This window comes from Trichomycterus rosablanca, chromosome 7 (genome assembly GCF_030014385.1).
Source record: "Trichomycterus rosablanca isolate fTriRos1 chromosome 7, fTriRos1.hap1, whole genome shotgun sequence".
Classification (NCBI taxonomy): Eukaryota; Metazoa; Chordata; class Actinopteri; order Siluriformes; family Trichomycteridae; genus Trichomycterus; species Trichomycterus rosablanca.
In genome coordinates, this window is record NC_085994.1 from 32,567,611 (window position 1) to 32,595,476 (window position 27,866).

Sequence of the window (27,866 nt, forward strand, 5' to 3'; positions counted from 1 at the left end):
GAAGACAGTAAATCTACACTGCTATACAAGCTGTACACTGACTACTCTAAGTTATATCCAAGTTTCATGTCTATAGTGTTGTCCCATGAAAAGATATAATGAAATATTTGCAGAAATGTGAGGGGTGTACTCACTTTTGTGATACACTGTACATATGACCATATGTATGTGAATATAAGTTATTGAGACATCCTAGTCATTGCCATTGTTGGGCGCTCATGCAAGGCACTTAACTCTCACTTGGATAAAAACATCTGTTGAATGTATGAATATAAATGTGTATTCCAAAATCATGGGTACCTGTAGCAGCCTACACTCTTATGGGAGAGGTAAATGATTCATGGAATAGAATAGTGTGGCTCTCAGCAGAGAGCAGCTATTATCATGTTTTGTTTTGTTTTTTTTAGAATTGGGGGAAATTAAAATACATGACAGACCAGAAGTGAGGTTTAAACCCAGGTTCACAGGGCAGTCAGTCAACTTACTGGCGTGTGTTTAAGACGTGGGAGGAAATTAGTAACCAGAGGAAACCCATATATGTTTAAACCATGCCAAATACTGGTAAAACACTCAAGGATCAAACCCAGGTGCCCAAGCCCCCACACCTTTATAAATAACAGTGCAGACAGTGGTAAAACCTCAACAAGGGTAAAAACTTTGTGCCCAGGTCCCTGGAATTTAAATGCTAAAAAAGATTTTATTTTCTTGTTTTCCCAGCAGTCACGCTATGCCAGGGTCAGCTGTCAACAGCAATATATCTCACTGATGCATCTGCAAAGAGTTTTGGATTTTGTGAGCAGTGAAAAGACAAGAAAGATAACCTTTATCATCACTGTTGTGTCCAGCTCTGATCCATGGACAAAATACAAATCAATATGTTCTCTTTTTATTCTAAAGATATAAATGTTTGCGATAAAGCATATGCTGTTCCTATTGGCCATCTTGCTTTACCTTCCAGATTCTGTTTTAATGAGATTTTAAAGTCACTCAAATGCATACAATATTTTCATACTGAATAATATATAAGCTAATGTGAAAGCTCTAGAAATGTTAGTACTTAGAAAAAGAAGAAAAGGAAGCTGTACACTACACAACAAATTGTAGACTAAATGTAGATTAGAATAAACCCAAAGGCTCTTTTTTCTGCAGTGTAAAATACAGTCAATGAAATTACACAGAAGAAACAGCTAATTGATTGGTAGTTACTGATTTTCGCATTGAAGCCTGTAATTCCAGTGGCACAGCAGTATAATAACCTAGCTCACCATCACTGAGGTTAGATGTTCGAGTTTTGGTTAGTAGTGGCATCAGCATAGACAGGTCCCTGTCCTAGGAAGGAAAGGCAGGATTGTTTATAGCCTTCATGCTATGACTTCTGCTATACAGAACATCATTAAATTTTACATCATTACATTTTAGACTTATAAGTAATTTTGTAATCTGCTAAACTATCACCCCCTTTCTACTGCAACTGTGACCCCTGAAGTCTGGGCTAGATGTGGCAAAGAAATACAGAGAAAATAGAGTAATCCTCCCTATGTGTTAGTGTTCTGTGTAACAGTCCAGTGCTGCATACAACACCCCCTAATGCTAATGTGAATGTTTCTGTTTTCATCACCATAAGAGCGGACAGGCATGCTAAGCTCATCAACAAATGAAAAGATGGAGGACTCATGCTATTTGTGAACATCAGATGGAATCAAGAGAAGCTGAGGAGTGTACAGAAATAAGGAGGAAGGTAGAGCAGAAGTGGGAATAGAATAACATTATATGGGTCTGGGATGTTAATGAAGACCATTACAGGCTATAAGCAATAAAATGGCAGTGCAGCAGATGGTATGTGAACATTCACATTAAGAAATCAGCAGGCCCTTATTGTGTAAAATGTTGGAAAAAGATGTTAGCACTTAATCAATTAATCATTAATAGTTCATAATCAATTATGGGGCACCACTGACATTTTTAAGGGAAAATTACCAGGAAAACCAAATTCATAACAGACCAGTCACTTTCTAAAAGAGTGAAGTTTGTCAGGTCGATTATTACTCCCTCATGGGAATCAAACTCATAGCGCTAGGGTTTGGATAATTATAATGTTTACTGAACAACAAAAATATTGCATAGACAAAGTGATCAGTCAGCAGGAATAAAACAGCTAAGTAGTGAGAAGAATAAGGTAAATGTGTAGGTACTAAATAAATGCTAAGAAATTATAACTGACCTTAACGTTGGTGGGATCAGGAAAGCGCTAAAATCTAATTGAGATGCCTGTCAGTCAATAATAGATGTATGTCGTAAACAAAGCAACAGAACCAAGCCCTTCATGGAGCTTCATAGCCAGCGATATTACCTTGCGCTGGAACTTTCAAACTGGTCTCAACAGAAAGGAGTTGGGTTTTTCCTCCTTTGTCCCAGGTTAAGTTCTACAATGCAGAACTTGACCTTTGGCTTCTCAGAAAACGGCTTCCTTCTCTCTGCTTGGGTGGAGCACAGAGGTCTGAGGTAGGATGGTCCACTATATCCACTAATATGGTAATTGTAAACAAGACTAAAGAACATTTGTACTGCATGCTTAAATGATTGTTGTAACATTTTTCTGTGTATTAGACCTGTGTGCCTCAGAGAAAACCTGAAGTGTGGTTTGGGAGGTGAGTGGCTGGCCTTTCCCTCTCTGCAGAAATGGGGGATTATCAGAAGCAGGACGGGGCTCTTCTCTTATTTCAGACACCACAAATGACAAACTTTGCAGATATTTCCAGGAAAGCCTTTTATAGAGTCTGTGTGAAGGTGCCTCATAGGGGATTTTTAGCTCGACTGAAGGACTCTGGATGGTCTGTTTTGTTGGCAATAGCTTCTTCCCAACAGGACTGCTGGAGGTACTTGAACGAGACACCAGTAGAGAAGTGTACAGCAGATCTGCAATGGAAGATTGTGCATGGGGCCCTGGCTATAGACAGACACATGGTGCAAATTGATTTCACTGTAAAGTGAAGCTCTCCATTCTGTTATGTAGACACACAAACAAACAAATACACTTGCTTACCTCATATCCATGCAACTTTATTTATTATGACTAATCAATCATTATTTTCTAGCCTTTTTATATGACACAAGACTTGGCGAACATGTTGATCATGGGTTTCACGATCAGGTAAGTACATCAAAATATAGTTTATATTTAATAATCAGTAATAAACTGGTTAAGCATATCTTTGAGCGCATCATTAATAAACACCTGGAAGACAGAGGGCATTAGAAAGAGCCCAAATTGCATTACTAAGTACTCGTAGAGTCCATTAATAGTACTGAATGAAACTAAAGTTAAATGGTATTTTGGTATCCCCGATAGTTGTTGTGTAAAAGAAGGAGATTATCGATTAATTATTTAATCATATGGGGTGGTAAAGAGGTAACTTGGTGACCTTGACCTTGCTAAAAATCTTACTGATGTATTGAGAAAAAATTTGGTCAATAATGGAAAAATAAATAAATAAATAAAACCAGTTCCTAAAGCCTCTCCATTAGGCTTTCAGAGCATTTACTGGAGCTAACCTTTGTGGAAATACTCACTGTAATATTAAGGGTTGGATAAGTGACATTTATGTATCTGTGCCTGGCAGTTGTGCAAGACATGATGCAATGCACCACAATAACAGCACAAACCTCGGTATTCACCATAATAATTCACTAAAACAAAAAAGCTCCTCCTGTGTTATCCATGCACTGCATGGGAATGGCATACTCACTGGGTTTCTTGATGCTATATTCACCTTCATTTTAGGTTCTGTTGCGCATAAAAATGCTTTTTATTGGAGATTGGACAGACCAGTGCTCATTTGGGTTAGTTTTCATGCAAAAGATAAAAAAGATTATGGAGTTCCCCCAGGGTTAATCCTAGTTAATGCTGGTTCGAATAGGATATCACTTCTAAATCCATTCCAACATATCTGGTGACAGAATGGATGCATTGATGTAATTTAATGATGTTTAATGATGGAGGTAGGTATAACACTGTATGTTAGGCTATACAGCAGTGACACAATCTAGGGCCTTTCCAGCTAAGCAGGATATTAAAAAACAAAATACGTGCTTGAGCCAGTTGGACATGATGTTGATTCTGCTGATGTTGGTGTTCAGTCCCCACTGATTGAGACAGATTTTCGAGAAGGTTTTGGTTCTTACCCAACAACTGTCCTTGATAATAATATTGTTGAAATTTACAGTTTTCATGATGGTAGTATTCTAGCATAAGTATTCTCTTAAGCTAGAACACATCAAATGCTCCTCAGAAAAAAGGGGTATAGTCAGGCATATCCTTTCTTTTATATAATTCTCTTTATTTAAATATAATTTCTTATAACACCTGTCAACAATTGTGGCTGAAACACATGAATTCAACAAGGTGTGTCAATCCTTTTGTCCATATAGTGTCCATATACATATGTATATGTAACATAAATGTTTTTAATTAAACAGATACAAATCACAGTTGAAGGCTGAATTCTTTTACTGTGCAAATATTGTTAAACTACTCGACTTGTCATCATTCATCAGCAAAATAAAAGTTGGGGAAACACTCAATCAATATCAAATCAATAGATAGTTATACTGACTAATTAGTTCAATGGGATATTTATACCCTTATGGGACTGGTCTTTTGGGATGACAATGCCCCATTTCACAGTGCATAAGTGGTGAGTAAATGGTTTGTAAACACAGATTTTGAACCAACCTGTTAGACAGCGCTCACTTTCAGCATTAGTAATAGTAACTTGAGAATATAGAATTACATTTCCAGATACTTCTATGCCAAGAAGAATTAAAGCTGTTCTGGCCCCTTATGGTAGCCCAGCATTAATTAGAAACCTTTTTCCTATTAACTCTCATCTCTTAATCTTCAGAAGCAGCATTAGGTGTGAAGCTGTAGCGGTACACAAAGTGGGTTGTAATGGAAGTATGACATCACACTGAGTTTATAAGCAGGTGAATTTGCTCTTTCTCTCCTTCTCTCTTCTTAATGATAACCATGTGGTTCCTGTTCATATACCTTTATCTCTCTACATTACAAGGCAAGTTTACTTTTCTCTTTCATTATAATAAACAGATATTAAAGTTACAGATATTGCTATTTTAGTTAGTTTTGTGACACTGTCAGAAAAAAAAACAGTCCGTCTGCACTTTATTAATCGGTACGGTTGAATTCTAATAAATTACAGTACAAATACAGTACAAATGGTACATTTTAATTGTGTATATTAAGTAGCTAAGTATTCTATGCAGTGTTTTGAAAGATATGGAACATATTTTAACAATGTCAGTCCAATAATTACTAAATTATGGGGGGGGGGGGGGGGGGCTTAATATGCTTTCAAGTGGGAAGAAGACAAAAGTAAATATTTTGAATGTAAGTGAAAGTTAATAGACATATATTAATGTTCTATAGTACAAGCATTTTCAGTGATAATTTTACATAATTGGTTTAATGGTTGTTACCTATCAAATAATGATAGTTTGGAGTGCATGCTTGTAAGTTCATCAATCATAAATACCGATTTAAACTAAGTTCTGTTGAATTTATTTATTTATTAAAGTCTAAAGAAAAAATAAAAGATTAACTGTGTTAATTATAAATGTAAAAATTATTTAAAACAATGATTCTCAATAAAATATTGGAAGTGATTTATATATGTCTACATTATTAACATTATTAAACGATTCAAGAAACCTGGAGGCATTATGGTGCGTAAAGAGCAAAGGTTAAACTCTAAGCTGAACACCCATGATCTCCGATCTCTCGGACGGCACTGCATCGAGAATTGTAATTCATCAGTAGTGAGTGGGAAATCTACAGAAATAATGTTGGAACCAAGATCTTTAGTGTCTTGCTTTAAATGTATAATTTATATTACATAACTTAAATTACATAAGTTAGTTGATACATACATACATACAAAATGTTCTAAATTTAGGTATTACCCCATTAGAAATTTTTACGTGTATTCTTTGAGCATGTACAATAAACTTTTCAAAGTTTATGTATTCTTATTTTGAAATCATATGTATTAATATGTGGAATCATTGCTATCAGAATCCAACAGCAATTGAGGTGTTTTTGATGATACACTTTTTTATTTCTAAAATAAAACAGTAGGTTTTCCAGCAGACAATGCAAAATCTGAACTTAAAACTTAATCTCTTTTGCTTGCTAAGAGTAATAAGAGTAAATGTCTGAATTGCAAATGACAAATAATCAAATTTATTTGTTTTAAGTTCATTTGCTCATACATGTAGATAAGTTGGTGTAAGGACAATAAGATATAATTAGTTAATAAGTGGAAACAGTACGGAAAATATAAATTCATTTAAAACACAGTGTTTCCTACATTTGCTTTGACTTTTATTTCATTGCAAGATATTTTATGTCCTGTAAACTTCATTTCATTTGTTAATATACAGCCTTAACTGCATTTTAGACCTGCAACACATTGCAAAAAAGTTGGTCTAGGGGTAATGAGGTAAAAAATAAATAATGATGTGATTCCAAACAGGTGATGTCAACACCTGATTATAATCTTGATTTGGTATAAAAGCAGTGTCCACAAAAGGCTATGAGAAGCAAAGCTAGGCAATGACCCTCAGTGAAAGATTGGAAGGGATTTGTATATTTCTTACTCTGAAGAACATAATATTATTAAATAATTAAAGGAATCTGAAGGAATATCAGTGCATAAAGAGCAAGGACAGAAGTCTAAGCTGGACACGCATGATCTCTGATCTCTCGGGCGACACTGCATCAAGAATTTTAATTCATCAGTAGTTGATATAACTGCATGGGCAAGTGTTTAATTGGGCAAAACTTTGTCAAGCACTACAATACAGTGTTTCATTTGCAAAGTTTTGTTAACTATGTTAAGCAGCATCGAGTTCTCTGAGCTTGGAGGCATCTGGAATGGGCCATCACACAGTTAAAATGTGTATTATAAAACGGATAGTTCCGGTCCTAAAATCTGATTGCCTGAGCCGCGTTCGAAGCCGTTGTAAAATCCCCGATAAACGCACACCTATCACCACCTCACATCATTCCATATTAATACGCCACTGAAAAGAAAATGTTAATGTTATGTTCGCCCTCATGTTGCCTAGCAACACTGTTAACAAACTACCTGGGGTCACGGAAGAATGCTTTTTGTAAGTGTTTTTGTAAATAAAACATTTATAAATTAAACATTGTTGTATTTTATTATATTTTATGTTGACCGCCATTTATAAAAGCAATAAGCCACTCGAGAAACTATGATTTTATCACGGGGAAAGATGTTTTTCAAAACAACCTTCTCCGTGATAAAATCGCAGTAACGCACGGTGTCTCATGGCTTATTGCTTAATTATAGTTAGATGAATCAGTATTTTAAAATCCATATTATAACTTTTTTTGAAAGAATTAGAATCCGGGTGCTCCATTCTAAAGTTGAAAAGGACCATCTATGCTGTTATAAGAAACAAGTCCAAAATCTAGGGTCTATCGTGGTATGGGGCTGTGTCAGTGCCCTTAGCAAAGGTAATTTACACTTCTGTGATAGCAGCATTATTGCGGAAAAGTACATTGAGATTTTAGCACAACATATGCTGCCTTCAGGACGAAATCTTTTTTAGGGACAACCTTGCATTTTTAACAAGACAACGCAAAACTGAGCAAAGAATGTGTGGAGAATTTTGAATTGGAAAAATGCAACAATGACAACCCTGTACTGTTTCACACCTTAAGACGTGTTTGTAGAAAGATTGGAAAAAAATTATACCTGAAACACATCTCTTGGTATCCTCTGTGCCAAAACAGATTTTAAGTGTTGTGAGAAGAAATGGCAACATTGCAAAGTAGTAAATGCTTTACTCTCCCAACCTTTTTTGAAATGTGTTACAGGCCTGAAATGCAGGCATGGATGTACGTATATTAACAAATAAAATGAAGTTGACATGATAAAACATATAATATAATGATTTTATACTGCAATGAAATAAAAGTCAATGTAAGAAACATTGCATTTTAGTTTTAATTAGCATTTTTTGTATGGTCAAATTTTTTTCTGATTTGGGGTTTAGAAATGTTTTTAGAAAACATAAGGTTCCTCAATATTACGGCAGCATAAGAATGTTTTGGGAGCATCAGTGTGTCAACAAAGTTGGTTCTATTTTGACTTTGTAATTAAGTTATATTGGTAAATCAATTTCTGCAGCTGGAACTGAGGTTTTCCAGTTAATAATGTATGTGACACTGTGGTTCTATTTGACATCAAACTGTTCCATTAATTATTTAATGTAAATTGTAATTTTTTATTGTAAATAGAAAGTAGCTAGGTATACTGTGTATTATTTTGAAAGGTATGAAGCATGTTTTAATAACATCAGTCCAGTAGTTACAAAATTGAAAGTGATTTTTTTTTTAAGGCTAAAGAAGGCATAAAAAAACTGTACATGGAAAATCTAACACAATACCGTAGGAACCAAAATCTTTATTGCCCTTAATGTATAGTTCATATTACATAACTTTTACAAATTGGTTTATACATACATACAAAATGTACAAAATTTTGGTATTACCACAGAAGAAATATTTATGTACATTATCCATGAATGTACAGTACAATGAGCTTTTCAAAGTTTTTCTTTTTTTCCAATAATTAACTTTTCCTTTAATATGTTATATATTAAACAAATTAATATGTGAAATCAAATACAGTAGTATGTCAAATATTTTATTTCTTAAACAAAACCACAGTGTGTTGTTCAGCAAACAACACAAAATGTAACTTTCTATTTAAACTATTTTTTGTTTGCCTCCATAAATATATGTTACAGTTGCTAAATATGTATTTGTTAGTTAAATAGCTGCTAAAAACTTTTATCTCATGTATTTTTCAAATCTTATTTTGAGACTTAGAGTGCAAATGACAAATGACCAAATGTATTTATTCTGAATTTAAACTTGCTCACTAATATAGATAAGGTGGTATAAGAACAATAAAGCATGGATAGTGAATCATTTGCCTTTATTTAATTCAATATTCAGTATTGAATTAAAAATAATGTTAAAAAAAGGAAAAAAGGAAAAAAAAAATGCTTTTTGAAAACATATTGCTCCCATAAAAACCATTGTCACACTGTTCCTCAACATTACAGCAGCATCACGTTATTTTGGGAGCATCAAGGTGTCAACAAAGTTCTATTTTGGCTTTGTTATAATAAAGTTGTTTTGTTAAAGCAATTTCTGAAGCTGGTGACATGATTAATATCAGCAGAATGGAACTGAAGTTTTCCAGTTAATAAAGCAGATGACACCATAAGACATCAGACAGTTCCATTAATTACTTACCTTTGTTTAAACAACTGATATAATACAAAATAAGATATAAATTATCTAAAATTAACAATAATAATAGTAATAATAATAATAATAATTATTATTAATTATTATTATTATTGTTATTAATAATAGTAATAATAATAATTATTATTAGTAGTAGTAGTATTAGTACTGATGTACAAAAAAGTATAATAATAAATAAATAAATAACAAATATAAGTACAAATAATAACAAATGGCAGCTTTGGTATACATTATGTTAATTTTTTATCTAACAAGAAAAAATTGCTGTTATAATTTATAATACGCAATATAATGTATAATTTAAATACGCAAAACATTAACAGTATTTTTGTTCTACAATCCCAAATCAGACAGTATGAACCCAAGATATTTCATTTAATGTAATTTTATGTATTAATAAACATCCATTTCTGCATTTCAGGTCTGCAAAACACTCCAATAAAGTTGGGGCCATAATTTACCACTTTGTAATGTTGCTGTTCCAAAAAACACTAAAAACCCATATAATGGAAAAACTAACCAATAATTAGTTCACTTGGTAATTAAGTATTATTAAGTATAATTAGCAAAACACCTACAGGCAAAATCTAAACTGAAATACAGAAAGTTGCTATATAATATCTAACACTTTCTGGCCTAAAATGCCAACAGTACGGATCTGACAGGCACTAAAATTTAATTTAAATAACAACAATATTACTACTACTATAAATAATAATAATTATTAATAATGACAGTAATGATAAAAATATAGTTATGTGTTATTGGCATGATGCAGTTACTATATTTATTATTAATGTACTACAAAAAACAATCAGAAAAATCAACCAAGAAAAAGTGTTGGTAAAACATAAAAATTAAATTAAAGAGATAATAACAATAATTATTATTAAACTCATAACAGTAATATAACAACATATAATAAATTAAAACATTTAAAAAATCAGTAACTTTTAAGCTATTTATTAGGGCATATTCTGTTAAATACACTAATTCACAAATTGTAATGACTGGGGAAACATTTTCCACCTAATGTTGCAAAATTATATTTTTAGATAATCATATTTACACTTATTACAGTATGGTTAAACCATTATAATGGCTATCACAGCCAGTAGCAGTTCTAAATAAATTATGTGATGTGTAATAAATTCATGATGTGATCAATTTATGGGATGGGAGCAATTTATGGAAAAAAAAAGGTTTTTAACTTAACTGTATTTTGTAATTAAGAACAAATTTTGAATTTGATTCCTTCAACAAAAGAAAATGGGACAAGTGGTTAAGTGGTTAACTGACACAAGAAAAAATAGGGGAAAAAAATTAACAAAAGGAAATGGGACAAAAACATGTTACATTTGTATTACACCACTTATTGTTGCAGTTTTTTGTTAATTCTTGCTTGCTGCAAGACTTCAGCTGCTCAACAGTCCGTAGTCGCTGTTGTCTGATTCTCCTTGTCATGATGTGCAATGCATTTTTAATGGGAGACAGATCTAGACTGCAGGCCTGCCAAGCACACACACTCTGTGTCTATAAGACCATGTGCAGAATGAGGCCTGGCATTGTCTGATAATGATACAATCATCATAGACTTCTCAGAAAAAAGTGTTCACCTTTATAGCATCATGTGTCTCTCCATCCAAGTATATGCCAAATATATGGTGTACCTTCACACATATGTAAATCACCCATGTAGGGGGTACAGATGCACGCCTGTAATAAATGTTTGCTTTGACATGTTTTGCTGATAAAATTCTGGATGTCCTTTTCAACTCTGGCACAGAGAACTTAATATATGATTTCCATAAAACAAGATGAAATGTGGATTCATGTGACCACATCATGCATTTTCACTGGCTTTTGGTGCATTTGAGATAAGCTCACGTCCAATGTGGCTTTTTCATTTTGTAATATATTTTCACATTGTATTTCTTAATGCAGCAACAGACTGTGTTAAGTGACAAAGGTTTTCCAGTACATCTGAACCCATTTGGCTATACAGTGGTACCTTGAAACTCAACGACAGTTGGTTCAGGGAGTGTCATTGAGTTTAAAAAACGTTGAGTTTTAAGGTATTTTTTCCCATAAGGATGTATGGGAAGCCTGTTACTGTGTTCCATGGTCCTGTGGAACTGCATATATTTAAGGCTAATGTAAAATTATGAGATTGTGACACTTATACACTGAAAATAACACAAATATAATATAAAAACACTGAAATACAATTGAAAAACAGTTAAAAATCAAAAATACAATAAAACCTGCACTTTACCTTTACTTCTTTATTGTTTTCTTATGCTTCTTACTTAGTGGAGAGAACAAATAAGCAGTAATAATTAAGAGAGGGTTAGTGTTTCTTTGTTGTTCTTTTAATACATTAAGTCACATTGTGTTTTAGACTCTCATTCTTACAATTTCCCAGAACCCGGCTGTAACACAAGTTTATAAGTGAAACAGGAGAAAAATCCAGCTGAACACAGATACATGTGGAGCTTTCAAAGTAAATTTAACGGTTATTCAACACAAATGCAAATTCGTCTTATGTTCGCGTGGCATCGCATCGCACCGCTCAAGCCTCAAAGCAGCAGTCGCTTAAGAGTTTAAGGGCACACATTTCTCGATGAAGGCCGAGTTTAGAGTTTAGAGTTTGAGTTTAGAGGATTTTTAGGTGAAATAAGTAATTAATTAATCATATTGTTTTTGTTGTTTAATATACATTTAGTGCATATGAACTTTACCTTTACACGCTTTGTCTTTTGACTCTTATGCTTTTACATAATAACAGAATCGTATACATTTGTGAGCATAATCAAATACTGTATATATTTTAAGTAAAGAGATTAATGTGGACAACAGTATGCAGATTATATTTAAATAAAACTTTGTAACAGTTACATAGAAATAAATAAGATTATAGAAATAAATATATTAACACATTTTTTATTCCATTTTCATGTTTTATCCTAGTCAGGGTTGTAGTGGGTCCATTTTACCTGGAATCAGTGGGTGCAATGCAATAATGCCTGGTTCACACTACACGATTTTTGCCCTGATTTTCGCTTGCTGACCAATCACCACTAGATGTGGCAGCTCGGGAGCAACTCGGCATTCGCTCGGCGATCTAAACTCGGCTTTCAATCGCTATTTCTGAACTACTCAACAACTCCATCCGAGCAGCTCAGTGAGTGCTCGGCAACTGAGGAGCGATTTCTAGCATGTCAAATATCTGGATCAGTCGGTTGCGACTGGCAGTGAGTGTGGTGAGGGAGATAATATAGTTTCTATCAGAATACATCGGCACACACACAAGCTTCACAATATTTGTGAACTTATCGTCCACGCCAAACCATAATACCAACAGTGCATTACAAAAAGTATTTATTAACCCCCGAATCACTACAGAACAAAACAATCCCTGCTGGTCGCGTTGCCAAATCCACTTGGATTCATTTATTTTTCTCTTTGCTTTTACGCTTGCACATCAGCGCACAAACAACTTTGATCGCTTGCTACTTGTTGACTTGCATTTTTGGACATGGTATCATAAAACCTCTCTTCACTTCTCACGTTTGTTTTTGTGACAAAAAGTAATTTGGAAGACCAGAAAAGCTCCTCTGCGATTCCAGTTGGTGATAGAACGTGTAGTGTGAAACCCTCTATCACCGATCAGTAGTGTAGTGTGAAAGCCACACCGACTTGAAAGACTCCCGATTATAAGAGATCCAGTCATGTAGTGTGAACTGTACTGCGACCTGACGACTTGGAAAGTCAAGTAGTGTGAACTTGGCATAACACACCCTGGACAGTTGCCAATACATTGCAGGATCTCGGCCATTTCCACAGACAGCCATGTCTGTATGTTAAAATAAAATTGTATTTAATTGGCCAAATAACTACAGATGCCTAAAGATCTTTTATTAGATTAAGCCTTATAACCAAAGAAATAAAATCAATTTAACATGAACAGTTTAATACTGCAAAACAGACAAATACAGATAAATAATTTGCATTTATTTATTTACAAATAGCCTTCTTGAAGCTGCAATTCCCATTAATGTCATTATTGCGTGGTCTCTAAATACTTTTCTCTCTGTTAATAAAAAATGTTAATAAATAATTGTGAAAACATACTTTTTTTGTTCACATTCATCAATAACAATTACAAAGACATTGTTTGTGTAAATTAAACTGGGGTAATATGAAAGTATATAAAAGTTACATACAGTTTTCCCCACTATATATAGCAACTTTTATTACATATTTACAATGTATCTGGCAATTAAACTGTGAGTATTATGACTTTTTTTCAGTCACAGGTATATGTGCATCTCATGCTTTAACTTTTGGGCAGCTTTGTGGTTTAACTGAAACTACTGCAAACTTAGATGAGCTTATCTGTAAATCTGCAGTGATAGGCAACTGAGACAGAAATGCATATAGGTTTTGTATATATGAGCAGAGTTTCTTCAGAGCCAGTGGTTAACCATGTGCCCGCCCTTTGATAGTTTTGAAACTTAATGGTTTCCTCTTAGCTAATAAGGCTGAATATTCTTTTATATTTAGAAATGACAGTGTGTTTAATGTTACAGGTTCAGCAATGTTGTAAATGTTGTAAATCATAATTCCATATTTCCATCCCTTATATGTATACAGTGAGGGAAATAAGTATTTCATCCCCTGCTGATTTTGTAAGTTTACCCCCTTACAAAGACTTGAACAGTCTATAATTTTTATGGAAGGTTTATTTTAACAGAGAGAGACAGAATATCAACAAAAAATCCAGAAAAAAAACATTAAATAAAAGTTATAAATTAATTTGTATTTAATTAAGGGAAATAAGTATTTGATCCCCTACCAACCAGCAATAATTCTGACCCCCACAGACCGGTTATGTGCCCATGAGGCACACAAATTAGTCCTGTCCCTGTATAAAAGACTCCTGTCACAGAATCAGTTTCTTCCGTTCAAATCTCTCGACCACCATGGGCAAGACCCAAAGAGCTATCAAAGGACGTCAGGGACAAGAATGTAGACCTGCACAAGGCTGGAATGGGCTACAAGACCACCAGCAAGAAGCTTGGTGAGAAAGAGATCACTGTTAGTGCGATAATTCGAAAATGGAAGAAATACAAGATCACAGTCAATCGCCCTCGCTCTGGAGCTCCATGCAAGATCTCACCTGGTGGGGTAAGAATGATTCTGAGAAAGGTGAGGTCAGTCCAGAATTACACGGGAGGAGCTTGTCAATGATCTCAAGGGAGCTGGGAGCACAGTCACCAAGAAAACCATTAGTAACACACTTCGCCGTAATGGATTGAGATCCTGCAGTGCCCGCAAAGTCCCTCTGCTCAAGAACGCTCATGTACAGGCCCGTCTGAAGTTTGCCAATGAACACCTGAATGATTCAGAGAAAGCTTGGGAGAATGTGATATGGTCAGATGAGACCAAAATTTAGCTCTTTGGCATCAACTCCACTCGCCGTGTTTGGAGGCAGAGAAATGCCCGGTGGGGATGGTGTTCTTGGGGCCATATCCAGCATTTCTCTGCTCCCTACTATTCTCTGTTTTAGTAGTAATAGCAGTAGTTAGAGGAGAAAGAGGAGCAGTAGGAGCAGTAATTAATATATTTTGACTTTGCATTTGTTAGCAATATTATATTTAATTAGGAATTATTATTATTATTATTATTATTATTATTATGAGTTATGTTATTTATTTAAATAACTACTATTACCACCACCACCACCACTACTACTACTACTACTACTAATAATAATACATTTGTACCAGTGAACTGGTACTACTACTAATAATAATATAAATTGATATTGTTACTTATAGTTGTACCAGTTGGTTTGTACAAATGTATTATTATTATTATTATTATTATTATTATTATATTTGTTATATTTATTTATTTGTGTTGTTAACCTGTTGCTTTAATCCAACATCTTTCAATATCTTTATGCAAATCATTTGTTTACAATTGTAATTTTATGTATAATTCAAATTTTCTGCCACTGTGTGTATGACTTTTTCTTACAGCACAAGAACGGATTGCTTTACGAGGATCAGGCAGCCCCTGTAAGGGTCGCCTGGAGGTGTACCATGATGGTCGATGGGGCTTGGTGTGCCATCATGAATGGAATAATAAAAACGGTGATGTAGTTTGCAGTTCTTTAGGCTGCGGTAAATATGTGAAATCTGGTACCTCCAGCTATACTTTGAACAGGAAACTGTCCATGTGGATGGATGAGGTAAACTGTAAGGGGGATGAGAAGAACCTCTGGGATTGTAAGTTTAATGGCTGGGATGTCCATAAGTGCCACCAAGAAAATCATATCATGGTTGAATGCTCAGGTAAAAATAAGCTTTTATTTTAATTAATTTTGAAACAGCAGGGAAAGCTTGCAATGAACATTGTTTTTTTTATCAAATAATTGTAATGTAATTGCATATTTTTTTATTATAAGTGGCTGTTGTGCAATTTAAGTTGTTATTGTTACCCCAGGTTCCATTACTTTGAGTCTAAATCTAAATGGAAGAACTGATGAGTGTGCTGGGGTGGTGCAGTTCAACACCCCAAATGGCATTGCTAGTGTGTGCAACGTTGCATGGGGTAAGTTTAGTATGTCACCGACATAGAAATGAACCCCTTAAAACAGACATTTACTAAGTGGAAATGCATGTGCATGTATTTAAAGTTTTAAAAGGGCAATATACAGTATGTCCAAATGTATGTAGACATGCCTTCTAATTAATGAGACCTGATGTTTTAACCACAACAATTACTAACTGGTGGATAAATGCAATAACATTTAAACTATTTTAGAAAGGCCTTTTGTGTTCAAGCATGACTGTGCCCCTGTTCACAAAGCAAGTTACACCAATCAGGCATAGCATTATGACCACCTCCTTGTTTCTACACTCACTGTCCATTTTATCAGCTCCACTTACCACATAGAAGCACTTTGTTCTACAATTACTGACTGTAGTCCATTTGTTTCTCTGCATGTTTTTTTAGCCTGCTTTAACCCTGTTCTTCAATGGTCAGGATCCCCACAGGACCACTACAGAGTAGGTATTATTTGGGTGGTGGGTCATTCTCAGCACTGCAGTAACACTGACATGGTGGTGGTGTGTTAGTGTGTGTTGTGCTGGTATGAGTGGATAAGACACAGCAGCGCTGATGGAGTTTTTAAACACCTCACTGTCACTGCTGGACTGAGAATGGTCCACCAACCAAAAGTATCCAGTCAACAGCGCCCTGTGGACAGCGTCCTGTGACCACTGATAAAGGTCTAGAAGATGACCAACTCAAATAGCAGCAATAGATGAGCGATCGTCTCTGACTTTACATTTACAAGGTGGACCAACCAGGTGGGAGTGTCTAATAAAGTGGGCAGTGAGTGGACACAGTATTTAAAAACTCCAACAGCGCTGCTGTGTCTGATCCACTCATACCAGCACAACACACACTAACATGTCACTACAGTGCTGAAAATGATCCACCACCTAAATAATACCTGCTCTGTGGTGGTCCTGTCGGGGTCCTGACCATTGAAGAACAGGGTGAAAGCAGGCTAAAAGGAATAAGGAAAAACATATGGACAACAGTCAGTAGTTGTAGAACTACAAAGTGCTTCTATATGGTAAGTGATGCTGAAAAAATGGACAGTGAGTGTAGAAACAAGGAGGTGGTCATAATGTTATGCCTGATCGGTGTATAATTTGTAAGTGTGACTTAAATGGGCACAGCTGCTCATAGACACACTTCCCTTGATCTACAGGTTCATCCTAGTAAACCTAGTCAGCAGACTAAAAGGGCACAGTTCTGCTCAAAGCTCACTGCTACACTGGATTGCTTTAGGTTGCAAGAGAATTCATGTCCTCATCTACATCTGTGGTGAACATCTGTAGCATAACCTTAAAGCTGGGTCTTCACACCCTAACTAATCTGACCAATCTTAAAATATTTTGGCATGCTTCATTTGGAATGAATCCAAAATCAATCCATCAAGTCTAACAAAAAGACATAAATACTAATTAGGAATATAGATACACTATGAGCATTTACTTATTAACATAAATAATTAATGATTATTATTTCAGTAGGTACATTTTACTGTTTGTTATACAAGCAGGATACCCTAAGGTACCCAGGATACCCTAAAGTACTTCCATGGTTGCATTAGCAGGCTATAATTGAGAATGTAATGAGTACAACATTTGTCTCATCTAGATGAAGCTAAAGCCGACATGGTGTGCAAAGAGATTGGGTGTGGAAAACATTACAAAATACCAATGAATGGAACTTTTGATGGACAGCGAAGATACACTGTGCCCCTCAGATGTATTGGAGATGAAACTTTCTCGTGGCAGTGTGTGGACTGGATAACAGCCAAGTCCAACAAATGCTATGATGAAGCAAGCATCATATGCTCAAGTAAGATTGCAACATGACCCTACCCAAACATTTCTATCTAGAATCACTATAAACAGGGTTTGGAAGTGATGTTTCCTTGGGCTTGGAGTGGAGGAAGCCTAAAGAGACAACAATGCACCTCTGGGATGAAAAAAAGATGCAAAAGATCCATTAGCACTAGCTCTTGTTAAATTACAAAAGAGTGGGAGCAGGAACTTAGGTCTGGATTACATTTAAATGTTTACATGTACCTTTTCGGCATTTAGCAGATGCCTTTATCCAAAGCGACTTACTGTACAGTTACAGTATACTGTCTGAGCAATTGAGGGTTAAGGGCCTTGCTCAAGGACCCAACAGCAGCAACCTGGCAGTGGTGGGGCTTGAACCAGCGACCACTGGTTACTAGTCCAGTACCTTAACCACTAGGCTACTGCTTGCTTAGTTTACAAACACATATATGGTAATGTACACATCAGGTTTCAAGTATTTCTGCAATTGTTCCTTGTGACCTAATGATTCGATCACTTTGATCAGGTTGGATCAGGTTTGATCAGTTGGATAAGATCTTATTATATATCTTATTAGTAATGATTATTGGTAATGACTGGATCGCTTTGATCAGTTGGATAAGAACTTATTATATATCTTATTAGTAATGATTGGATCACTTTGATCAGGTTGGATCAGGTTTGATCAGTTGGATAAGGTCTTATTATATATCTTATTAATAATGATTAGTAGTAATGATTGACTTGTTTGACTGCACCCATTTGAAAGTGCTGTACCTGAAACAGGGGTCTTTTGTAATGGTCTTACACCATGGAGCGATTTCATATAAGATATCATGACACAGAGTTACGAGGGTGGGAGGATTTAAAATACAATTATATGCATAATAAAGAACACAAATGCAAAACAATACTACTCATCAATGGTGGTGGCTTAGAGGGTGCCATGCAAAAAAAATCCCCTGCTTCTTCTTTTTTTTCTAGTGATCAACATCTAACTGTATTCAAGTTTTAGGTTGCTGATTTTGAAACAGGCTTTTTTTGCATGGCAGCCACAAAGCCTGTGGTAATGTAAAGTATGTCTGACTGTAGACAGTGGTACACAATGCTTAGTATATTCTAATTCATAGCAGAGCTGCTTTTTTGTGGGTCTTGAATTACATCTAACTTTTAAGCCAAATTTTGCTTTTAGCATATGGTGATACAGTAGTTTGGGTTTTCTTATTAATACTGGCACGATACCACTGTTACATCTCTTTGTTGATGGGATGCAATCCAAAGAACATTCATCCAAGATGTTAAGAGTTAACAATGTTTTAGGCCGCTCAGGTAGCGCAACGGTAAAACACAGGCTACCACACCGAAGCTGGGATCTCGAATACACTGTATGATTGGCCTGTTGTTCATATAGGGGTGGGATAGTAGTAAGCCGGATAGGGTCTCCTCATAACTGATGCAACTACGACCTCTGCTGGCTGATTGATGGCGCCTGCACGGGGCGGGGAAAAAGTGCGTTGATCAGGGTGTGTCTCTCCGTACACAGGGCTGATCTGCATTGACACTTGCCTAGTGCAGGTGAAAAAAATGCATGCAGCTGCTGCCCACCTGTCAGAGGGGGCAAGGGTTAGCTTCTTTCTCCTCAAATCAGAGTGGGGATCGGCATCAGTGGAGAGGAAGCATGATGCAATTGGGCAATTGAATGCACTAAAAGTCGTGGGGAAAAGGGGAGAAAATGCATTCATGTTGCAACTACATTTTAATGTACACTATGAGAAAATATACTTGTTTTACTGGTTGACAGCATTTGGCTGGTCAGGTGTACCTGGTGTACCTTACCAGCCCTAGCAATTTTCTTGGTGGGATTTCTAACACAAGCCATTGCACCATCTATTTTAATAATCCACCAGCTGGTACTTCTAAGATTGATGCATTGAGATCCATCAAGAATAGTATACTCCTTTTTGATTACTTTTTAATCTCTTATTGAACAGATCACAAAAGTCTCCGTCTGGACAGCAATGGTGAAAATGTCTGCGAAGGAACCCTGGAAGAGAAGAGCAGCAATGTGAATGCCAAATGGGTTCCTGTACTGTATCAGGATGACCTTAAGAAGGCTAAGAATGTATGTCCAAAGCTGGGGTGTGGCAAATTGGACAGCGTAAATCGATCTAATAAAAGCAAGTATGCGCAGGTCACATGTTCAGGTAAGCAAGGTTACAGGCTAACATACAGTATACCCTGACATGCAGCTGCAATTCATAGTCTTTGACTTTGTACCTAAAAATGCAATATATGGCCAAAAGTATGTGCACACTTCTTCCAGAGTTCATGTGTTTGATCCAGTCCCGTTGCTAACAGGTATATAAACTTCATTATATAAAAACCTTCATGTTTCCAACTACGTATGTTGAAGTTTTAGTAAGTGAGGGTCAGAAAGACATGGTTTGATGAGTCTGGTGTGGAGGAACTGTAGAGACCATCATGACCATATTGAATACCTTTGGAATGAATTACAGCATTGCAAGCCAGGTATTTTTGTCAAACATCAGTGCCTGACCTCTCAAATGCTCTTTTGATCTTTGACCTGGGTACAAAATCTCAAAGGGACAATCTTGTGGGAAGCCTTCCCTGAAGAGTGGAGGCTGTTATAGCTGCAAGGGGGTGGAACTTCATATTAAAGCCCATGTCTTAGGAATATATGTCCAACAGGCTCATGGTCATACAGTCTATGGTAAATTGATTAAAAAAGTATTAAAACACTACAAATGAATGACATTAGTACTTTGCTAATTACAGCTCAATTATATCTATAGTGAGAAATATTTGGCTTTTTTGGCATTGTGGTTTAGCCTATTTTTTTCAGTAAGCAATCTTTAATTGCCAAGGATTACATAAGTTCATCTAATGAGAAATCATTAGAAATCATCATCTTCAAAAGATGTACAACCTCAAATCATAAAAAAGTTGGAACAGCATGGAAGATGCAAATAATTAGATTTTTATTTCATTGCAGACAGGATGAACCTGAGATATTTCATGTTTTGTCTGGTCAACTTAATTTCATTTATTACTAAACATCCATTCCTGCATTTCAGACCTGCAACACATTCCAAAAAAAGTTGGGACTGTAAAGCATTTACCACTTTGTAACGTTGCCATTCCTTTTCACCTCACTTAAAAGATGTTTTCGCACCAAGGATACCAATTGATTTAGTGTTTCAGGTTTTATTTTGTCCCATTCTTCCTGCAAACACGTCTTAAGATGTGCAACAGTACGGGCTCGTCGTTGTCGCATTTTTCATTTCAAAATTTTCCACACATTCTCTATTGGAAACAGGTCAGGACTGCAGGCAGGCCAGTCCAGTACCCGTACCCTCTTCTTCCACATTCTATTCAGATTCATCTGACCACAATACATATTTACATTGTGTAATGGTCCATCTCAGAGCCCAGAGAATTAAAATCTTCTGGACATGGTTATCATAAGTCTTTTTTTTTTGCATAGTAAAGTTTTAAGTGGCTTCCTCTCCACTAATGCTGATCCCTACTTTGATTGAGGAGAACAAAGCTAACCCACGCCCCCTCTGACACGTTGCTAGCATGCTGCATGCATCTTATCACCTACACTTTGACGAGTGCAGTGCAGCTCAGCGTTGTGTATGGAGAGACACACCCTGAGAGCACTCTTTTCTCATCTCTGTGCAGGCGCCATCAATCAGCCAGCAGAGGTCGTAATTGCACCAGTCATGAGAGAGAGAGACACCATCCGGCTTAGTCCCGCCCATCTGAACAACAGGCCAATCGTTGTTCATGTGGCCGCTCGGCCTTAGTCGAGATCCAGCTCTGGTTCCAGCGTGGGTTTTTACCGCTGCGCCACCTGAGCGGTCTTAAGTGCCATTTGTAAATGTAACTCTGTATTGTAGTGCTTGCAAAAGTAATCCCTTGCCCATGTGGTTATACTAGCTATTGATAAATGACAGTTCTTGATGCAATGCCGTCTGAGGGATCAGTCTTTTACACATTGAATTAATGATTATTAATTAATGATATTGTGCACTGTAAATGGAGAAATATGCAAATCCCTTTCAATTTCCTTGTGGAACATTTCAATCATTTTCTCACACATTTGTTGACAAACTGGAGATCCTCTGCCCATCTTTGCTCCTCAAAGACTTTTGTAGATACCACTTTTGTACCAAGTCATGATTACAATCACCTGTTAACATCATTTATTTTATTTTTTTTATTTTTATTTATGTATTTATTTATTATTTTACCTCCTTACTAGCTCTAAATTGCCCCATCCCAACTTTTTTTGAATGAGTTGCAGGCCTGAAATGCAGGTATGGATGTATATTAACAATGAAGTGAAGTATATGAACAATGAAGTTGACCAGGCAAAACATGAATTATCTTGGGTTCATTCTGTCTGCAATAAAATAAAACTCAAAGTAAATGTAAAAAACACTGTGTTTTGTATTTGCATTACCCATACTGTCCCAACTTTTCTAATTTATTGTATGCATTTTATAATAGTGATGTTACATATTCCTCTGTACAGTAATTTATTGTAAATGAAGTACAAATTACAGAGGCGCAAATTTAAGAGTGCATATGCTCTGGAAGTATTTCAAATACTAAAAGCAGTGTTTGAACACTTCCTTCCCCTTATTTTATGTACCTTATTGTTTTGTCAGAATGAAGTAATTGAATTTTAGAATACTTGAAATTACTTTAAGCATATCCTACTTTACAGATCATGTTAAAGTTGAGCTGCTGCCTGAAAAATGTTTTGGAGAGATCAACATAAGGGTGAATGACTCTTCCCATGCTGTATGCTCTGGCATTATGAATAATATGAACATATCTAATGCACCACTTGCTCAAGTGGTGTGTCAGGAGCTGGGCTGTGGAAATGTCCTTACCATGTTGCCGGGCACCAAAGTGACAAATGGCTTACTTAGTCATGTTGACTGCCATGGACAAGAGAAGTCGCTGTGGGAGTGCCTACACAAACAAGGCAAAGTTAATTCCTGTCAAACCATTAACATTGCATGTTCAGGTAACTACAGCAGCTTAGTCATTATTCATTCCTTTATATTTAAAATGTAAATTGTTCAAAAGCTACAAGAAATACAAAAAGAGTGCATGCATTGTTTATTTCACATGTTCAATTAAACATGTGTTTAATGATAAAACATGTACACATGTATCTGTAGGTCAAGTAGAAGATATTGACGACCATGCAAACAATATACACCAATCAGTCATAACATTAAAACCGCCTCCTTGTTTCTACACTCACTGTCCATTTTATCAGCTCCACTTACCATATAGAAGCACTTAGTAGTTCTATAATTACTGACTGTAGTCCATCTATTTCTCTACATACTTTTTTAGCCTGCTTTCACCCTGTTTTTCAATAGTCAAGACTCTCACAGGACCCACAGAGCAGGTATTATTTAGGTGGTGGACTATTCTCAGCACTGCGGTGACATGGTGATGGTGTGTCAGTGTGTGATGTGCTGGTATGAGTGGATCAGACACAGCAGCGCTGCTGGAATTTTTAAATACCGTGTCCACTCACTGTTCACTCAATTAGACACTCTTACCTAATTGGTCCACCTTGAAGATGTAAAGTCACTCATCTATTGATGCTGTTTGAGTTAGTCATCCTTGAGACCTTCATCAGTGGTCACAGGACGCTGCCCATGGGGCGCTAATGGCTGGATATTTTTGGTTGGTGGACCATTCTCAGTCCAGCAGTGACAGTGAGGTGTTTAAAAACTCCATCAGCGCTGCTGTGTCTGTTTCACTCATACCAGCACAACACACACTAACACACCACCACCATGTCAGTGTCACTGCAGTGCTGAGAATGATCCACCACCCAAACAATATCTGCTCTGTAGTGGTCCTGACCATTGAAGAACATGGTAAAAGCAGGCTAAAAAAAAGTATGTAAGGAAACAGATGGACTACAATCAGTAATTGTAGAACTACAAAGTGCTTCTATATGGTAAGTGGAGCTGATAAAATTGACAATAAGTGTAGAAACAAGGAGGTGGTTTTAATGATATCGTTGATCATTGTATCTAGTGGTGAGCAGGTTGCTAGTGGCAGTGAGTGGTATGTTGAACTACAGCCAATGAGAACGCAAGATATGGGGTGAGGGGAAAACCCGGTGGAGGAGTGTAAAAACGTAAAACACGGGCATATCATAGTTTAAATCAGAATACTTCGGCATACCCACAAGCTTTACAGTATTTTGTGATCTTATCCTTTTGAATATGTACTCGGTGAGCCCCAAAGGTTGTAAAGCCGGGCTTTAGTCCAGTAAAATAGTTAATATCCTTCATCTCAAAAATTATACAGAGTATCAAATGCAACAATTAACTCATGCTAAAATGTCTCTCAATGGCAGACTCGCTAGATGTGCGTCTAATACACGGCCTGGACAGGTGTTCAGGCCACCTGGAGGTGCAGTACCTGGGTTCATGGTGGAGCGTGAACAAGGAGGATTGGTCAAGCATAAATTCAGACATCGTGTGTGCTCATCTCAATTGCAGAAAATCCCAGAATACTACACATGGACTCTTTGTTACCAGCAAAGCTCCTGTATTGGAACTGAAGCTGAAATGCAACAAGTCTTCCATCAACATCAAACATTGCCAAATGGAGGCCATGAGTCAGAGTACTCAAATTAAATTTGTAAACATCATCTGTGAAGGTATTGTCATTTCATTTATGTTATAACTCATAAATCGATGGGTGACTAAATGTGTACGTCATGATTTGCATTGCATTAAAAACAAATTTGAGTCCTGCAACACACCCAAAACAGATAAAAAAGTACAATTTATAAATAATCAAGTTATACTGATTTGAAACCTTCCACTATAAGCAAGTGAATTGTTAACATGGGAGAATATTTGGTTTAAACTGAGGATTATGCAAATGCTATGTGTGGTTTACTACCAAACTTCATGAGATAATTGTTCAAAAAAGACCTTTTGTAATCTTTCACCATCTACCATACATAATACTGTAAACTAATTTAGGGTGGAAATCTCAGTAGATATAGGGTAAGGCCAGAAAACAATAAATATGCATGACTTCTAAGTTCACAGATGACATTTAATGAGAAAGCGTCATGCTATTGTGGGGGCTTATACACAAAGGCTCAGGAGTGCTTTGTAAAACTGTGCATCCACCAGTGCATCAAGAACCAACCTTAAATGCTCTTATGCAAAGAAAAAGCCATCCATCAATTAAATGCAAAGAAATGCCAGTTTTTTAGCTCATCTTAGATGATCAGAAATACATTGAAAATGTGTGTATTGGTTAGATCCTTAAATCCTTGTTTTGATTTGTTTTGAGAAAAATGGGCATTGAGTTCTAAGGAAAAAGACCATCTGGACTGCTAGGTCTGGTGGTCAGTGTCATCGTATGAGGGGGTGCATCATTGCCCAGACCATTGGTGAATTTCATATGAGTCAAGTCAAGTCAACTTTATTTATATAGCGCTTTTTACAATAGACATTGTCTCAAAGCAACTTTACAAAATCCAGGACCAACAGATACAAAAACCCCTGTTGAGCAAGCCGAGGGCGACTGTGGCAAGGAAAAACTCCCTGAAAATTCCAGGAAGAAACCTTGAGAGTCAAGGTACCATACAGTATATTTGGATTTTAGAGAGACATACACTGCCATCAATTAAAATTAAAAAAGTGTCAATAATAGGTAAGGTAACACAGTGGCCTCCGTCCCAACTTTTCACTGTACACCGAACAGGCATAACATTATGACCACTGACAGGTGAAGTGAATAACATTATATATAGGCATAATATAGTATAGGATATATTAGGCAGCAAGTGAACATTTTATCATCAAAGTTGATGTGTTAGAAGCTGGAAAAATGGCCAAGCGTAAGGATTTGAGCGAGTTTGACAAGGGCCAAATTGTGCAAAAACTGCAGCTTTTGTGAAGTGTTTCTAATCTGCAATGGTCAGTATCTATTAAAAGTGGTCCAAGGAAGGAACAGTGGTAAACCAGCAACAGTGGTAAATTGAAGTGTGCATCACTTACCTGGGGAACACATATCACCAGGATGCACTATAAAAAGAAGACAAGCCAGCAGAGGCAGTGTTATGCTTTGGGTGATGTTCTGGGTCCTTGGGTCCTACCATCCATGTGGATGTTACTTTGACATGTACCACCTACCTAAGCATTGTTGCAGACCATGTACTCCCTTTCATGGAAACGGTATCCCCTGATGGCTGTGGCCTTTTTAAGCAGGATAATGCGATCAGCCACAAAGCAAAAATGGTTCAGGAATGGTTTGAGGAGCACAACAACGAGTTTGAAGTGTTGACTTGGCCTCCAAATTCCCCAGAGCTCAATCTAATCAAGTATCCGTGTGATGTGCCGGACAAACAAGTCCGATCCATGAAGGCCCCACCTCGCAACTTACAGGAGTTAAAAGATCTGCTGCTAACATCTTGGTGTCTGGTCTTGGGGTCAAGGCTGCTTTGGCATTAAAGGGGGACCAACACAATATTAGGAAGGTGGTCATAATGTTATCCCTGATTTGTGTATTTCAGGCATGAAATTCTAAATTTGTTTAAAATTTCAATATACAATGAAATGATTTTTTATTGCATTTTACAAATGGTACCAACTTTTCCAGAAATTGTAAAGGCTTGTAGATACTCATATACCAGACATATCACTGAATTGTATGATCATCTTTTACACTGACAGACAGACTGCCATGTCAGGGGAGATTTCAACTTGAAGCAGATAAAACTAATCACAGCACGTTCCTGCCAAAGACAGATGACAACAGGAATCAGTCTGCACATGTTTTTAACTTCTCTGAGTGCTCTGAAAACACAACCTTGCTATCTAACTGCTTCAATAAGACCATAACTACCCCACAAAATATAACTACCTTCACTGAAGAGACCTGCACAGGTAGAGTATGACTCTTTCACAGTAGGTCCAGCATGATTTATAGTAGATTCAAAAAGTGTGCATTATTATAATACACCTGGTCACCCACAGTGAGGAAGTGAGACATGTTTATATGTGTGGTTTTTTTAATGACTTAAAAAACAGAAGTATCATATGTTAATCTGTGAACTGCCATATTTAGGTCTCTCAACAGATAGGGTTTATAACTAAGCTTTGGCTGGGCCATGCAATGACATTCATAGACTTCTTAATGTAGGAATGGTATTAGCCAAGTGCAATGCTTGTCTGCAATGCCAGACATAGACATGCTTGCTATTCTGCCCAATTTAATGTTGCCAGAATCCTTCACATGCCATGTAGCAAACTCCAATTGGTCATATGCCCTTTTACTCAATGGTGGTTTCCATCTTGCCATTGGATTAATCGAGTGCTGCAGCTGTCTGTTCATCAGGTTCTCCCATTTTTGCACAGGACATTTGGAGGTGTTTTTTAGTGGCTGTTGGATTCTTTCATACTGTCACCACTTGCCCGAATGTGGACAGATGGCTAACTTTAGGATGGTTCATGGTTGTGCCAATTTCATTTCAAAATTAAAAAGGCCACCGTGGCCACTCAGGTGGTGCAGCGGTAAAAACACACGCTGAAACCAGAGCTGGGATCTCAAATACATCGTATCGAATCTCAGCTCTGCCTGCCGGCTAAGGCTGAGTAAACACATATACAACGATTGGCCTGTTGTTCAGATATGGGTGGGACTGGGCCGGATGGGATCTCTCTCTCTCATGACTGGTGCAATTATGACTCTGCTGGCTGATTAACGGCGCCTGCACAGAGATAAGAAAAGAGTGCTCTCAGGGTGTGTCTCTCAAAACACAACGCTGAGCTGCACTGCACTCGTCATAGTGTAGGTGATAAGATGCACATGGCATGCTGCCCACTTGTCGGAGGGGGCGTGGCTAAAAAGGGAGAAAAAAGGGGAGAAAATGCATAAATAATATATATATATATATATATATATATATATATATATATATATACAGTGTATCACAAAAGTGAGTACACCCCTCA

General features: G+C 36.6%; 1 protein-coding gene across 1 annotated transcript in view; it reads left to right on the forward strand.

Annotated features, from left to right (window-relative positions):
* The first annotated feature begins 2,428 nt into the window (after window positions 1-2,428).
* Window positions 2,429-27,866, forward strand: part of LOC134318059 (scavenger receptor cysteine-rich type 1 protein M160) — a 45,822-nt gene continuing 20,384 nt past the window's right edge. Inside the window, exons 1-8 of the mRNA XM_062998802.1 lie at window positions 2,429-2,502; window positions 2,608-2,648; window positions 15,433-15,747; window positions 15,899-16,006; window positions 17,630-17,833; window positions 19,812-20,024; window positions 22,577-22,882; window positions 24,245-24,514. Coding sequence (XP_062854872.1) covers window positions 2,429-2,502; window positions 2,608-2,648; window positions 15,433-15,747; window positions 15,899-16,006; window positions 17,630-17,833; window positions 19,812-20,024; window positions 22,577-22,882; window positions 24,245-24,514 — 1,531 coding nt within the window. The remainder of the gene's footprint in view (window positions 2,503-2,607; window positions 2,649-15,432; window positions 15,748-15,898; window positions 16,007-17,629; window positions 17,834-19,811; window positions 20,025-22,576; window positions 22,883-24,244; window positions 24,515-27,866) is intronic.